The sequence below is a fragment of the Gambusia affinis genome, linkage group LG24 (assembly GCF_019740435.1).
Source record: "Gambusia affinis linkage group LG24, SWU_Gaff_1.0, whole genome shotgun sequence".
NCBI classification, from domain to species: domain Eukaryota; kingdom Metazoa; phylum Chordata; class Actinopteri; order Cyprinodontiformes; family Poeciliidae; genus Gambusia; species Gambusia affinis.
Window position 1 is genome coordinate 7,871,882 of NC_057891.1, and position 15,947 is coordinate 7,887,828.

Here is a 15,947-nt window from a genome sequence, read left to right on the forward strand (position 1 = left end):
TGGGGTCATAGTTCAGGAATTATTTGAGCTTTTGAGATGCTAATTAGCTGCAGAGATATAATATTAGCATCATTAACTGAACAGTGCTGCTTAGAAATTGAACAGGTGTGCTTAATTAGCTGGCTGGTGAATGTAGATAATCTTAAATGTAATTAGAGAAATGTTATAGAATTACTGCCGTAATGATAACAGGACACTAATTCTTGGCAAAATATTTGGGTCTCCTATGATGGATGCAGAAGTTTGGGAAGGTAATTAATTTAATTTAATTTTAGGTCTGGATAACTAGTAAAACCTATTATTGTATTAAAACTTGGCTAACACGTTCATCCTGGAGGTTGTTTTAAGGAGTTTTTCTGTCTTTCATCATCAAAAGGTTTTTTTGCAGTCTTCCACCTGAGTGTGTTCTTGCACACACATCCTAATCTTTTGATGTCGCTGAGATCAGAAGTCATTTTTTTATGCATAATGAGCCATAATCAGAACTTTGCTGCTCATGTCGTTGTTTTGGTGTTGCTTTACCTTTGCAACATGATCCCGTCAGGCTTATCCACGCTGTCAAATATCGTCTCTATGCTTTGTTACACAGTTAACATGACAAAATAGGTGTCAAATTTTAGATTTTTATCAAACTAAATTGCATTGGTAGAATTGTAGAATTTCACTCATGCTTTGTTTTGCTGTGTGGCATCATTTTGCTGTTTTTTGTAAATCCTATTTCCTCATGTCAGTAGTTTAAAAAAAATTTTCTAGCTAGATTTAATTTATTATTTGGTACTGACACATCCATATTCTCATTAGGGAGTCTCCCAAAGTTGAGCTTTTGCAAATTACTTTTTTCATCTGTTTGTTTCCTTCCGATTATCCGTTGCAGAGTTGCAGGGGCAACAGCTTTAGTTTTCAGGGAATCCAAGTAGTTACTTGGTTGGAAGCGATTCTTAATCTAAAAAAGGCCATGATATGAAGTCCATCACTTGAATATGTCCAGGATTTTGCTCCATTGTAGTTCTTTGACGTTCTTCAGTTCACATGAACAGAGCTGCCATTATTTCTGGTACTTCAGATGTGTAACAGTAACTACAGCTCTCATTTTAAGCCATAGACGTTGCTGAAGAGCAAATCAACTCAAGTGAAAGGGAAAAACGATTAGATAAGCCTGGTTCTGATTTAATAAAAGGCTATCTGATCGTTTTTGAAGCCCTTCTGTTCACCTCAGTCCATCTGTTGACCTTAGTGAGCCGTGGTGAAGCCACACACACAGCTGCCCTTTTGCCACTCCTCACCGTGTGCCCACTTTCCCCTCATGCCCCATCATCTGCCTCTTTTCCACCCAGACACCGCACCCCCACTTCACTATTCAGCTTCCACCACCTGCCATCCAACCCAGCACCCATACCCTTCGACCTTGACCCCCTTCGAACCCATACCCGGCGCCGCTGCTTCGCTAGCTCTAACTAGATTATCACTGTAGCCTGTTAGCATAACCAAGGTCCAGCCAAGCATGAATGGACTGAATACAGTCGCACCAACCACACACACCCAGTCTTTAACCCACTGGGACCTCTTCCTGCACCCCCCTCCCCAACCTGCTCTTCAGCCCTGTTGAACCTTGACTAATTCAGTTATGATGTGACCCTGTGACGCCCCTCCAACAGAGCCAGACTGACGCAATAAAAGCTGCTTTTGTCATGACGACATGCATGCGTGGGTGCACAACACACGCACACACGCATTTGGACGAGACGACAAAAGATTGAGCTTCTAAGTTAAACAGCCGTTACCACCCAAAACTGTCAATGTTCTGTGTGGGCACAGAAAAAATATTGTAGAGGAACATGTACTCTGGAGGATTTTACATGTTTCTTCATTTGAATTTTCAAATCAAGAATATATGAAGCTTTTATTCTGCCAAATTTAGTTTTCTTTTTCTAAATAAGAAATAAGACTGTAAAAGAAAACCAGCTGTTAGTGTGGAAAACTATTTTTAAATATAGTGTCCTAAAGTTTAACGTGAAAGTTTCAGAATTAAACACTCAAATTTGTCATGTTACCACAATGTATTTCGGTCTTAATTAATCAAATAAAAACACCCGCAGTTTCTACCGAAATCCAACCGAGTCTGAACTATTTCACCAAACTGAATCAGGGAAAATCAAGACTACAGATGTGCAATGCTGGTAGAGAAATAGTCCAAAAGACCTGCAGCTGTAATAACAGTGAAGCACATTTAAAATGTAACTAAAATACAGCGAACCTCTGGCATTCATGGGGTGTAGGAACCACAACCACCTGTGAAAAACCATAATCTGTGTTTATTCAATCCTTTCTAAAAATACTTATGACTGCCTGTTGTATAGTCCAATATACCTCAGTATGAAATGGAAACCGGTCTTGGCATTACTGCAGAAGCGAACATCTAAAGTTTCCTTTGCTGTTGGGGGTACACCCAATCGGTGTCAAAGAAAATAAGTGGCACTTCTGAATTGATTGCTTTAAAAATTATGGATGAGTAAAAATGCAAACCAACACATGCCTTCAAGTTATATTACAGCTTTTGGAGAAAAGGATGACGGCTCAATCTGTAAGGCTTCTAATATCATGTCTATGAAACCATATGGATACATGTATCACTGTTTGATTCTTGTTAAATTAATAATGTACCGTAGAGTATAATATGGAGTGCATGTAATGCCAGTGAGTGGTGGACAGGGCAAGAAGTAATTCAGTAATCAGTCAGGCATCAAAGTGTTTGTGTGTCAGGTCGGGCAAGCTGTTTGAACAGCGTGATTGGACTTCACACTTGCCCCTCTGGGATGATTAGTCCTGCATTGATCCATGGCTACAGCAACACACACACACACACACTTACACTTACACTTCTAGGAAGTGAGCGCTTATCGCATCATCCCATGAGCAGCCTGAGCTGGGGCTGCTCAATCGATCGTCAGGAAAGCAAGACCACCCCAGCCTGGAGCACGAAAACACACTTACAACACTCACAAAAGGGACACGCAAAAAAGAGCGAGTCGTCGTCTGTTTGCAGTGGATGTATCAAATGCTCGCTTTCTCACGCAAACGAAACAAACATGCGTCGATTAATGTGGTGACTCGCACGCAAAAGTCTGAAACACGATAGATCCTTGTTCTGGTGATTTTATCCTGCAGGGTTACACAACTTTCCCACTTCTGAAGTGGAGAGGAAGTCCTTAAAATAAACTCCTTTTTTTGTCCTCACAACAGCCAGGCATATGTCACTCAGAAACTCTGTGTCGCACATGGAGGATCGGAGGAGGATGAACATAAACGTAGAAAGGTTTACACGGTCTCCACATTTCCCACTTTATTATCACAGATCTCAGTGGAAAGATAAAGGGAGAACACAACGAGGGCGTGCTTCTGTGGGATATTGTTTCCTGGCCTTGAAGTGGGCAACAGAGATGAGACTTACAGGGTGGGGTCTGACTGTGGGTTCTCTGATTATAGGTGCATAGTCCTTCAAACTACTAAGCCTTAAATATATTATGGATCTACTTTTAGGTTTCCACTTTCCCCCCCATCTTTTTAGGGGTTGGAAAACACCACAAAGATGGTGGGGAATATTTTTTTTTGTTTGTTCAGCTGGGATCACTTCAAGCATAGCAGTCATTACTGCTTAAGCTGAAGTCTGCAGCTGTTGCTTTCAGACTGACTTTTGATCGTATCTTTTTGTTATTTTATTAAATGAAATATTTCCATCCATCAATCTGTACATTTCTATGTCACACCTCTGTTTTCCATCCATCCATCCAACCAGCTTCTTCTTTTACGGCTGCTTTCCTGCTGTCTTGTAAAAAGATAAAACTTTTTGCATTTATACAATAAATATTTGTAAATTTTCAGCTGAAGAAATCTGCCTTTTTAACTTGAAAAATGTTTAGAAACTCTGGATCTGGTTTATGGCTGTAATTAACCCAACTTTAGGTATTTTGGCATATCAACCACACTCATAAACAAAAAGGTTGTGTTTGCCAGTTTTTTCACACTTTGGGATGTATAAAAAGGAACATGGCAAGAGAACCTGGCAACTGCTTCATTAATGTTTTTGTGTAATGTGCTATTGGTGCCAAATTACATAGTAGAGTGAGACTGAAGAACCATATAAGCAGATGCACTAATAATTTTATAATCTATGAGGCTCAAGTTTACCACCAGAAATGATTAAACCCATCTGTCATGTTTAATTTACTTCTCCTAAAACTGGAAGCATTTATTTTCAACAAGTTTGCTTAATGAACGACCTGTCATTTTATAAATTGCAGTTGTATTTAACCTAAAGTGGACAATAGCTTTTAATAGTATTTGTAACAGAATTGAGGTTTAACTAGCAGTTAATACGTTTTCAAGTTTTGGCAAACCATTTTATTTCACTTTTGTGAATATCCCCTGCTTCATGTTTTATAGACAAAGTTCATAATTTTAATCTTATTTTCTTATATTTTGTTTAGTTAGCTGCAGTCTGAAACTTTGCCAGTAGATGGTGCTGAAGCTGTCACATAAATTATAACTTCCTGTGACAGACTTATGTTCTGTCAGTACTGACAGATTTATCAGCTGACTGTATGATGCAGTTCATTTTGCGTTTTATTAAAATGTGGACATTATATTATTAAATCAAGATTTAAATGGTTACTTCATTTAAAAAAATACCCTCCATGTTTTGTATGTTTCAAAGCCATGTCATGTGCAGCAACAATTTATAAATTTTTCCTGACCTCTGACCCAGGTGTCAGAATTTATTTTGGTTTAGCTTAAAGCTCTATTTAGGCTTGTTTTCAGTCAAATTTGATTAAGAATTCCTGCAGGATAATCTTATTTCTGGTTTTCTAAACGGTAGCGGCTCTAAAAGAGTCACATGTCACTCTCATCAATATCCCTGGGTCCTTAGTGACACCGCTTGACCTGTCTGAGGCTAGCACAGGTCAGAGGTCAATGCTGGTGACCCTCAGGTTCCTTCACATGGTCGGCCTGGTGCTCCGGGACTCTTTAAGTGGTGGGAGGATTAATGGGCCCCGATTTGACTTTGTGGATAAACGAGTGAGGATTTATGGGGCTGACGGCTGGGTAATGGACCCTGACTGTGACCATGGAGCGGCCTCGGCCGCTTCACAAAGTCGTACCGTTGACATTGTGTTGAAGAACAGCAGCCTGAGTGGGTAGTTCATGGATGAGGGTTCTCTGTAAGGCAATCTATTTGTAGCGCTCTTTTAGAAAATCCAAACTCTACTGGATCCAGTCAGCTAAGGTGCTGCCCAGTTGGCCTTTCAGCTGTAAAAGAGGTTTTGGTATCTAATCAACCTTAGTTTGAATCCCTTGAAAGTTATTATTTAAAAGGCATACATTTTTTTTTTTTTATGTCTCTTCTGAGACAAAATTTTCTACATTAGTGTCAGTGGTTTTCATTTGTACAAAGATGTTGATTGATAGAGGTACACAGAGGAGGAAGAGGAACGCAAGTAAGTTTCACAGCATTCCATGTCCAATCCAGATGTATTCATAAAACACATCAGAACAACTAGCATAGGACCAAAGTGCTCTAAAGTTAAAACAAAATATGGAACAGCAGTCGAAAACAACATAACATATCAATTAAAGGCAATATGAATGAGCTAAAACCAACATTTCACAGAATGAAAAGATGGATTTTTTTTTCAAGGGATTTAAAAATAAAGGCACCAGTCTTATTTCCAAAGACATCATTCTACAGTCTGCTATTTTAGATGGACAGTTTAGACTAGATGTTTAGCTTCCACAGCTCTGAGAGTTGGTAATTTGACCTGTGTCTACAGCAATATCTTCTTTTAAAATACTTAATTCCAAAAACTAAAGAAGTATTTCCTTTTGTCTATTTATACCAAGACAGCAGAATGCTTTCATGCACACCTGGTTTAGTTGCATTCCAACTCCTTTTTGATGAAAGAAGTAAAGAAAAGGAAACAAAAAGCCTCTGAAAAAGAAGAGTCATCTAAGTGATTATCCACAGTTAAAGCTATTTTAAGATTGTTTAGATCAGTGCTACCCAAACCTTTTAAACCACTGACCGAAATTGGCAAGCTTAAAGTCCTCAGGGGCCACATTTTTCTTTCTAATTAGTCATTTTATTGTGTTGTAATATATAAATGTGCCATTAAGAACAACAAAAATGTCCATCTACACCATTTGTTGAATGATCAAACTTGAGCTGCAGTCAGGGAGCCACACATAATTTTACAACATCTGCAAATAGTGCTTGAGCCACACTTTAGTTTAAAGTTGCTTAACTCATCCACCAGGCAACAAATAGTTTATAATTAGAAAAAGAATGACCAGACATGTGGTTTAGTCAGTTTGGAGCTGAAAGGATATTTGTGTTTGTGTCAGAAATGGTTGGAATGATCATTTTTCATCCGGTTACCAGCACTAACCACAGTCACATACACACGCCCACGCACACACACAGTGACCCCTGTTAGCTCCTTCTTTCTGACTTGTTTTCCCCTCTGCTCTCTTATTCTGACCACGTTAGACCAGGATCCTGTCGCTGACCCTCCAAAGAGAGATTGATTACAGGAAAAGAGGAGAATTTTGTTTGCTTTCCCTTTCTGTGTCTCAGTTTTCTCTTCTTCCACTCTTTTCTGTAGCTTTTTGTTTATCCCACTCTACTTACGCCCCTGCCCCCGTCTCTCTCATCCCATCTTTATTTTTCTCCTCTGTCAAGTAAAATTTGAAACACTCCACTATAGATTTTTCTTCCTCAAATACGAGCCTACTCCCTTTGGGGGTGGATAATAAAAGCAAGGTACAACACATGGGTCTAAATTAGATTGCTTTGAGTTTGTTTTATTGTGGATTCAGACCTGCCCATGTTTGTGCTCCTTCAGTCGGCTCTGGTTAGGACCGAGGGTGCACACATGAACGTGTGCACTGGGGGGACGTGATGCAAAATGATATGCTGTGACATAGAGGCGCTCTATGGTTGTTTCTAGGGGGAAGTTATTCTAAAATAAATGCGACACAGAAGGTTATAGGTTTAAAGCTAACGTAGTTTTATTCATTTCTCTAGTCACGCAACAAAAATTGTCTTTTGTTTACTATTTCTAAGGTTTTAGTTTAACTTCTTGGTAATGAGAAACTATTCTCTGACTTTTAGTTTTTTTTTTGAAAGATTTGATCTGCCCAAATACATCCACCAGTAGGGGAAATCTAAAACTAAACTTTATCATATAGTTTTTTTGCATTATTCTAGATGCAGTTGGTTGACATGCTGCAAGTCTGACTCCTAGCGCTCGCTTTTTCCACACAGATACACCTCTGTTGGTGAGGAGCAGCAGCGACTCCGTTTTGGCACCTTCTCATGAGACAACCCCTCCACCTTCACCTCCACCTGATGACCAAAGCATGGAGCCTCCACCCGAGCCAGTAAGTGTTTCAGTATATACCGCACATACATTACAAAATGTTTTATTTTTGTCATTTTTGCCTTTCTTTACATTAATTGGGGAAATTTTAAGACACTTAGATCAACATGTTGCATTTCCAGCTAGTTTAAAACAGGGCTGGAACTAACGATTATTTTGATAATCGATTTTTCTGACCATCAATTAATCAGATTTTTTAAAATTAGCACATTCTGCATATTTTGCATCCTTTTATATAGACATTAAAAGTACATTAAAAAATGAAAATAAGAACTTTTTAATAACATAATATTACTTTATTTTATGTTGCATCATTTGTACCAAAGCTTCTCCTTAACATGAATATAGTTTTTGGATTAACTGATTGATTTTTTTGTTTTTGCTGTATTGCACTATGTCTCTTGAGGAGTTCTAGGTCGAACATATGTCCAGATAAACGTTTTTATTTTATATCCTAAATGCAAAATGGATAAACTATATATATATATATATATATATATATATATATATATATATATATATATATATATATATAGTACAGTTTTGACTTAATTGTTGCTCTTAGAATGTTGTTTTCTCAGCAAATGATTTTTTTGCCTGTATCGTCAAGTTAACAATCGATTGCTAAAGTAGTTGACGATCAATTCAATATTCAATAAATCATGATCAATTGAACTAATTGTTTCAGCCCTAATTTAAACAAAGCTAGCTGTTTTCTTTTAGCCTAGCTCTGAGCTTCAGGCTGGATTCAGAAAGGGTCTCCTTTTAAAGGGCTGGCCTCCTTTCTGTGGCAGAAAGCCATTAAGGATGCTTTTTTCTGCTGCCTTTTCTCATCCTATGCGTGTCGTGTTGAGGCACTATGAGGTCAGGCTGGCATGTGTGTGTGTGTGTGTGTGGGGGTGCGTGTGCGTGTGTGTGTGTGTGTGACCGAGGGGATAGCTCAGGTTGTTCGCTCCCACTGCGTTCAGCTCAGCGGTGACTAAGCAGAACACGGGCATCAGCGGGCGACGAGTAAACACAATGACAGGGAACATGTTTCCTGTCCAGCAGACACACTGGGCCTCATGTGCTTCCAGCAGAGCAGCTGGACCAGAGTGAGCACGCTCCAACTGTACATATGTCTTAAAATAACCTGACAACTGTTTTTAGAAAGTCCAAATCTCTTCTTGACATATGACTGCAAATTAAGGCCACTTCAGTCTTACTAAACCCACACAATGATGATTAAAAATTGGCAAGACAAAACAGTTGCAGAGGCCCCATTATACGTTAATAAGAGCTTATTAAACTTTATTCCTACCTGAATACAAAGGCTGGTATTCAGACATTTAAATTTTTAACTGTGTATTTTTCTGCCAAATGATCTGCTATCAGGTTTTGTTTTATTTTGTATTTGATGAAAGACAGGCACATCCAGGAATCTTTCTGTCCATCCATCCCAATGTTCATCTGAACATCCATCCATTAGGCTGTCAATCAATCGGTCTATCCATCATTACTTGTTGGTCTGTTTTAGTCAACATTTCAGTATGTTTGCATGTCAGTCCCTAAATCTAACGCACTGACCATCCATCTTAAGAAAGAATCCTAATTAACGACACAAGTCATTTTAAAAATGTTTTGTAGTTGTATATCCATCCATCCAAGTGAAAATGAATTGTAAACTGCACTGTATTACTCCTAAAAAAAAAAAAAACAACAACTCACTTTCACATCTCCACATGTGTTACTGAAATAAACGCACTCGAAATACCTAGATACATATTCACACTTTCCTCCACTCTGTCTTGAAGCAGCTATTGAAAGATAGATTAAGTGTAATTCACCCTGATACTTTGATGAATATGTGGCGTGTCCCAGTAATGGATTTATTTTTCTTCTTCTATGGTGAAGGCCAAGGTTGGCCCAGTTCTCTCAGCTCATATGTCTCCTAGTCAGCCTTTCAGAGGAGCTAATGAAACTGGCAAAGGGCTGAACAGTGCTAAACATGCAGACGGCTCTTTAATTAAACTGCACTCGCTGCCACATTCAAACCCAATAAATGAGACCTTTAATTTTACCAGCCTGCTGTAGAGACCGCTGAATGCTTTACTTGCTGCACCTCTCACCTCGCTCTCGTTCTCTTTCCACTTATGTCTCTGACGTGTTTGCTCATGTCGGCAGAGAGAGCGCGGAGCATCGGTGTGTGATCGTGCCGTTGAATCCGTGGGTCAGGGAACATGGGCGACTGCAGCGAAGCTGTGATCTTTACCGTCTCAACTGGCTGACACGTTGCTGATGGGAGACACACGAGCAACAAAAACCCACACATCTCATTACCCATCTGACAACAACCTCAGACACACACGCATGCACCCCTCACATGTCTGCACACCTGCACTGACAACAAAAAGCACCTGAAATGCAGAAACATGGGCGACGGTGTGTGATGCCATAGCATAGGAGACAACCTGTTTGTCGTGCTTACGTAGCTTTAAAGACAGCTTCCATAAATTATGAGCGTTGAAGATGAAGCCACAGATCCTGTCAAATTTCAGTCACTCAGCATGCTGCAGGCTGCATTTAAAGAAACAAGTAAAACAGACATTTTATTTGTGCTAGCAATGTCTTAATCTTGTCAGCTTTCACATCTAATCCCTGTGGGAGTCACAGCTGAACATTAAGCATTAAAAGACGAAGCAGCTTAAATTAAAGTGTAAGAACAGAAAGTGTTGTGTTTTAGCACAATTACTGCATTTAAACCTCAAATTTAGCTCTCTAGACTAAAAGTAAAACATTATTCTGGTCACTAATCAACATCAGTGGAAACTCTGGCATAGTTTAATTGAAATATAAATGTAGCACTTACTAAACTCAAAGAAATACTCTATCATTGTTGTTATAAAAACAACCTGACCTGATCAATAGCAACTGACTAACAACATTTTAGTCAAGGAGACCATCTAAACTCAGAAAATTATTTATGAAAATACCTGTGGAATCATGCAAAAAGATGTTTTACATTTCTAAAAAGGGTTTGATTGCTTGTAATGCCAAAAAGCAGTTTTCGATTACCATAATTTCATAAAAAACATAAACATTGTAAACATATTTATAATATTGAAATTGACATTATCACATGGCTTTATTATCTTCTGAGAAATGATCATCTCATTTTGTATCTGTAACAAACATCTTAATCAAATCTATATCTACTGGATATATGAATCATTTCTGTCCTCCAGAAAGAAAATAAGTCAGTGTAAGATGTAGGTCAAGGAAAAACTATCTGAAGTAACAGGGTCAAGTAGAACATTATTCAAACCTTAAATAATTGGATCTGAGATTATTGCAAAGATACAAATGTGACTGGATACCCCATGGTGTTTATTTGGAACTTCATGCTATTTTTCCAGTGGCTGGTAGAAAATAATTTTGACCTGTGCAAAGCCTGGACTGCAAGTTGTGCACCAGTGGCTTGATATGACAACTAATTCCAAGAACCTGCAGCCAATTGTCTCCAGAAAGTGGTGATTGAAAACAACCAGGAAGGTTCTCTTAAATTCTTTCATACTATCATCATTAGTCACTCTTGCATTAGTTTGGTGGGGAGTACTGCATAAAGTAATCTCCTCATTTTCTGTTATGGTTCTTACCTTAAATAAATAAAACATTGTGAGTGTGACCACTAATCATTTTTATCCATTTTGTGAGACGCTGTTAGATTTTACAACTTGCTTATCAGCTCAGTTCCACTTTAAAAGATGCAGGCATCGTTATTGGAGCTCAAACTAATGGTAGTGAGATGGCTGGCTGAGCACAGCAGGGATTATGGGACTGCTGTTGTCACATCTGAATAAACTGGAGTGATCACCCTGAAAACTTTAAAGCGATCCTTTAATGTTGAAGCAGATTTTAGTTGCAACACGCTCACCCTTTTACATGTTGCGTTGCACTGACACGCACGTATTTTCGAACAACAAGATGTACAACAACAGCATGTGTGGCTCAGTGACATACGTTCACCTGCACATCTACTGTGTTTTGAGATGCTCACGCGTTCTCCTGTGGGAGGAGAAGTCCCCGTACGCTTCATCTAATGTTGATGCGGGGAAGATGCGCAGCAACAATGGATCCTCCAGCTCATCTTCCTGCCCCCGCACACACGCATTGTCGGGTAATCTCGCACTGCCCAGATAAGTGGGTCAGCATTTGTGCAGGCAACATATGCTTTTGAATTCATCAATGTGTGATTTAAAAAAAAAAAATAAAGTGTTTTCCGCTCCGCAGAGTTGATGTGTGACTGTATTACTGGCAGTGGATGCATGTGTGGGTGCGCGTGCGACTCATAAAAGCGTCTATGTTTATTGTGAGGCAGCGAGGGTCCACTGGGAAGCTGGGTGTGGTGGAAGCAGGGGGGGGGGGGGGTTGCTAAGGAGTCGGCTGGTGGGCGGGAGCTTTTTTAGTCATTAGAAATGGTGACACAATGAAAGTGACAAGGCAGAAGGAACTAATTGCACCCCTCTTGTTTTTAGTGACGGGGGACAACTCCTAGGTCCCACTCAGTGGCTGCATTCGTGCAACAGTTCGATGTCGCCTCTGTCTTTTTCCTCTTTGTGGATTTCTCTCTCTTTCCTTTTCTCGGTTTGTCCCGGGGTTGTTGATTTGGCTTAAAAATAGAGCACTGGCTGACACGGGGCAGGGATGAATGGAGGAGGGGGAGGGAGAGGTAGATGGATGGACATACAGTAGATAGAGTGAAGCAGGGGCAGCGCGCGTCATTGGAGCTCAGAGTCCGGCTGTCATTCTCTCTCCTGTATCTGCAAAGGTGACTGATGGCAGAATTTGATTTTTCGCTAATTATTGTTGGGCCTTCTTCTGCTAGCTCAGTGGCTGCTGCTTCTTTAGCCTAAAGGCTGGAAACGGGCTATGTTTATATCATGCTAACTTTGATCATCTCTTTTTTTGTGTGTGTTGAAGGAGATCAAAAATGTACTGAAGGGAGCCCTGGAGAGACTGAACACGGAGAACCCCCCACCCAAAACGATGAACCAGATTAACTTCAGGTAAGGTGTTTTATGTCGGGACCATCCAGTTGCTGGAGGGAGTAATGGGAGACAGACTAGGATTAGCACTAATGTCTTTGTTTGACAGCCCGACACTCTGGCTGGATTAAACTGTCTCATGGATGGCAGTCGACTGTGTTTGTGTCTCATTAGGTTGCTGTGGGAACAATAGAGTTTATGTGGGCGCGATTAGACGTAAAAGACGATTCTTTCACCACTTTGACTAAAGTTTTGTCATACTATTAATGATGCTTAATGTAGATTACAGGCAGATTATTTTTTTTATTGTATTGAGCCTTACTCAGTGCAGGTTCCTAATCAGTCTAGAAAAGACAGGAAATGTTTAAAATGTTATTTTCCAAATCTGGAGAAGTTTTGAAAAACTTCTAGAAAGTAGAAATGTTTGGATTCACAGAATCCATTCCCTGGTAAATGTCTAAAACATCCATCTATCCATCCATCCGATTATCCATCCCTTCAATTGTCCATCCGTCGTTTCATCATCCGATTGTCAGGCTATCGATTGTTCAGTTATTCAATTGCTTGTCCATGTGATTGTCCGTCCGTCCATCCACAAATTCATCCATGTTAGTGTTATGGATAAAATAATCTGAACAAATCTAAAATTTTGAGCAAAAAAGTACCTTAAAACTAGATTTGAGCACACAAGTGATTAGTAACATTTACATAGCCATAGAAGTTAATTTTCATAGGAGTTGCTTTAACTAAAGGGTGTACAATGAATAATTTTGGTTGAAAGACTAACACTAAACACGTGCATTCCCTCCGCTAGGATTGTAAGTATTTTTTGAATTAAAAAAATGATAAGATATAATATATAGATACAATATTTAGTTTGTGATCAGGCAGACCTTTTCATAAATAAAGTATGAATCTTTTAAGTGCTCAGTGTCTTGTGTTTGCCTATTAGGAGAATGAAACGGTATTGATCTGCAAGGATCTTCGTCTCTCTTGAAGTCATGTCCTCAGTTCTCACTCTCTTTTTTTTTTTGTCCACCTCAAATCTGCTTCAACACATCGTTTGCACATCCTCTGCATCCGATCGGCGCTGCTCTCTAAAAAAATTACTGGAGTGAATCACAGGTGCTCAGAGGAGGACGTGACTGAAGTGGCAGATGGTGATTTTTCAGTGTTTTACAGTACAGTGGTGTCTTGACAGCACTGTGATACAATGGAGGCACGCCTGTCAAAGCAGGTTTGCCATGGTAACAGATGGCTGGCAGTTGAAGAAAGCACAGTAAGAAACCGGGGGGACACTTCATCCAGGGTCCAGGCTGCAGGTTTGCTCACTCTGCCTCCATCTATGCAGAGGAAGTCAACCAAAAGTGGGAGCTCCATCTGTCTCCCAGCTCCTTTCAACTCTGCACCACCCCACTGGAATGCCTGTGTTTGTTTATGTTCGTGTCGGTGGGATGCTAAAATGGGTGAGCGGAGCTACTCTGCATATTAGAGTGCGGCGCTAACGAGCGACTGCTGCCTCTGATGAGCTTGTTTGTGCAGCAGTTTGTTTTTTATGCGAACGGAAATGAGCTGAAGCTGCTTGTGTTTTTTTTTTGTTTTTTTTTCATTCCATCGCACACACACACACTCCAGTAAAATGCATTTACGTGATTCAGAAAGCAATCGTGTACCCGTGTGCCATCCTAACCTGGCCTGATTGTGTATCACATCTAAAACGAAAAAGGAAAAAACTTAATTAAAGCCGTTCTTTTGTTGTCGTGTGTAATTCTAATGTGAGCGTGTTCTCTAATGGAAGGAAACGTGATGCATGTGTGTACATGTGACTTTTCAATTTAGAGGAATGTGACTGATGGTGTTTGTAAGCGTGCTGTAGATGTGGCAATAAGAATGCAAATGAGATGCGTGTGTGTGGATTTGTGAGTACAGTATGTGTGTGACCCTGGCTGAGGTTAACGAGAGCCGGTTGACAGTGACAGAGGAGCAGCTTATAATGATCCCAGCTAGACCTTGGGCCTGTGTAAAAAACACATAAACCTTGAACTTGAGTGTTTTTTTTTCCTTCTCTGTTGTGTTTTTTTTTAACCCAAACAGACAGCTTCTTTTTGTTTGCATTGCAGCTTTGAGAAAAGTCTGTGGGAAATCTCCATAGGGAAAACTCACTCCTCCGTCTCCAACTGCTCCCTTTGAACTATTTTTATAGCTCTCTTTAGGTTTAAGGAGAAGGAAAATGCTTGTCTTCATCAAACATGTTTGCTTTCTGCAGGACAGCTCTCAATCCCTCTCTCCAGCTTACAGTTGATACCTTAGTGGGAGATTTTTCCCTCAGCTTTGTTCCTACACTACTAGAAGCAGTAGATGTTGCCCCTGCTGACCATAATTTGCTGCAGGCTTAAAACTTGTACTGACTTGTTCCTTTGTTCCGCTGCATTTTATATAAAAAAAAAACAAACAAACTATCACTTTTACTAAAGATTTGTGCTATAAAAAATATTTTTCAGCTCAGATTTATTTCTACATTCTTGCTTTTTATGTGTGGTGACAATATGCAGTGGATGAAATACAATTTAAAAACTGCAAATAAATTGTAGTTAGCAATTTGTTGATCTAGATTCATAATATGGAATTTCAAAATTCATGCTTACAATATTGGTTAAGAAATTGTATTTAAAGCGTCAGGTTATACATATCGATAATATAGTTCAGCAGTTGGATTATCTGCTTTCTGGTCATCACCTAATAATATGCTGATGATCTGTAAAAAGTATGATTTGAAAAGGCTTATCCTTAGAAATGTGACACTCCTAAAGATTGACAGTTTTTGCAGATTGAGCTTCATTGCTGCACAATTAGCAGAGTGTACATTCCTGACATGTTTTACTCAAAAACAAATGTGCAAATGAATGACTTTGAAATGGAAAACCATCAAGATAATGCCTATTAACATGATTCTAGCATCAATTAGACTCATTGACTAAATGATCTGCCTTAATTACAATGAATTTTAAAGAGATTCACACCAGCTTCCTAAAAACACAGCATTTTGTTCTCCACTAGAGAACAAAATGCTGTTAATTTAAAAAAAAATACCAAAAAACGAAAAAAACAGAGCACTTTACTAAAGTTACTGCTGTGTCTGACACTCCATGACACCAAATGTACTCCTTTATGCCTAATAATATTTTTTAATAAATCTCGCTATTTGGTTACTCTAGACTTTACTGGATGTCTCTATATTAGCTTCTGGAGAGAAAAATCAAACCGATTTAATAACATTTTTTATGCACCTTATTGATATTTAAGGTGGCAATATGCAGTGGATAAAATGCAATAAAAACACCCTGCAAATATTGATCTTAATGTATTAAAATGGAGCTTAATTTCAGCCTGCAAATACCAATCTAATATTGCTTTCTGGTTGACAGAAAGGCTCTATAGATGTCTCTTCATAGATCAGACAGAAATGTTGCCATCCCTCCCCACTCAATAT

The 15,947-nt window shown here is 39.2% G+C and overlaps 1 protein-coding gene across 3 annotated transcripts in view; it reads left to right on the top strand.

Annotated features, from left to right (window-relative positions):
* The window catches only part of pard3ba (par-3 family cell polarity regulator beta a), a 127,048-nt gene that overhangs the window by 26,212 nt on the left and 84,889 nt on the right, over positions 1-15,947 (top strand). For all 3 annotated transcript variants that reach the window (XM_044109888.1, XM_044109889.1, XM_044109887.1), the window contains 2 exons: positions 7,319-7,434; positions 12,393-12,478. In XM_044109888.1, the coding sequence (XP_043965823.1) occupies positions 7,319-7,434; positions 12,393-12,478 (202 nt within the window). The remainder of the gene's footprint in view (positions 1-7,318; positions 7,435-12,392; positions 12,479-15,947) is intronic.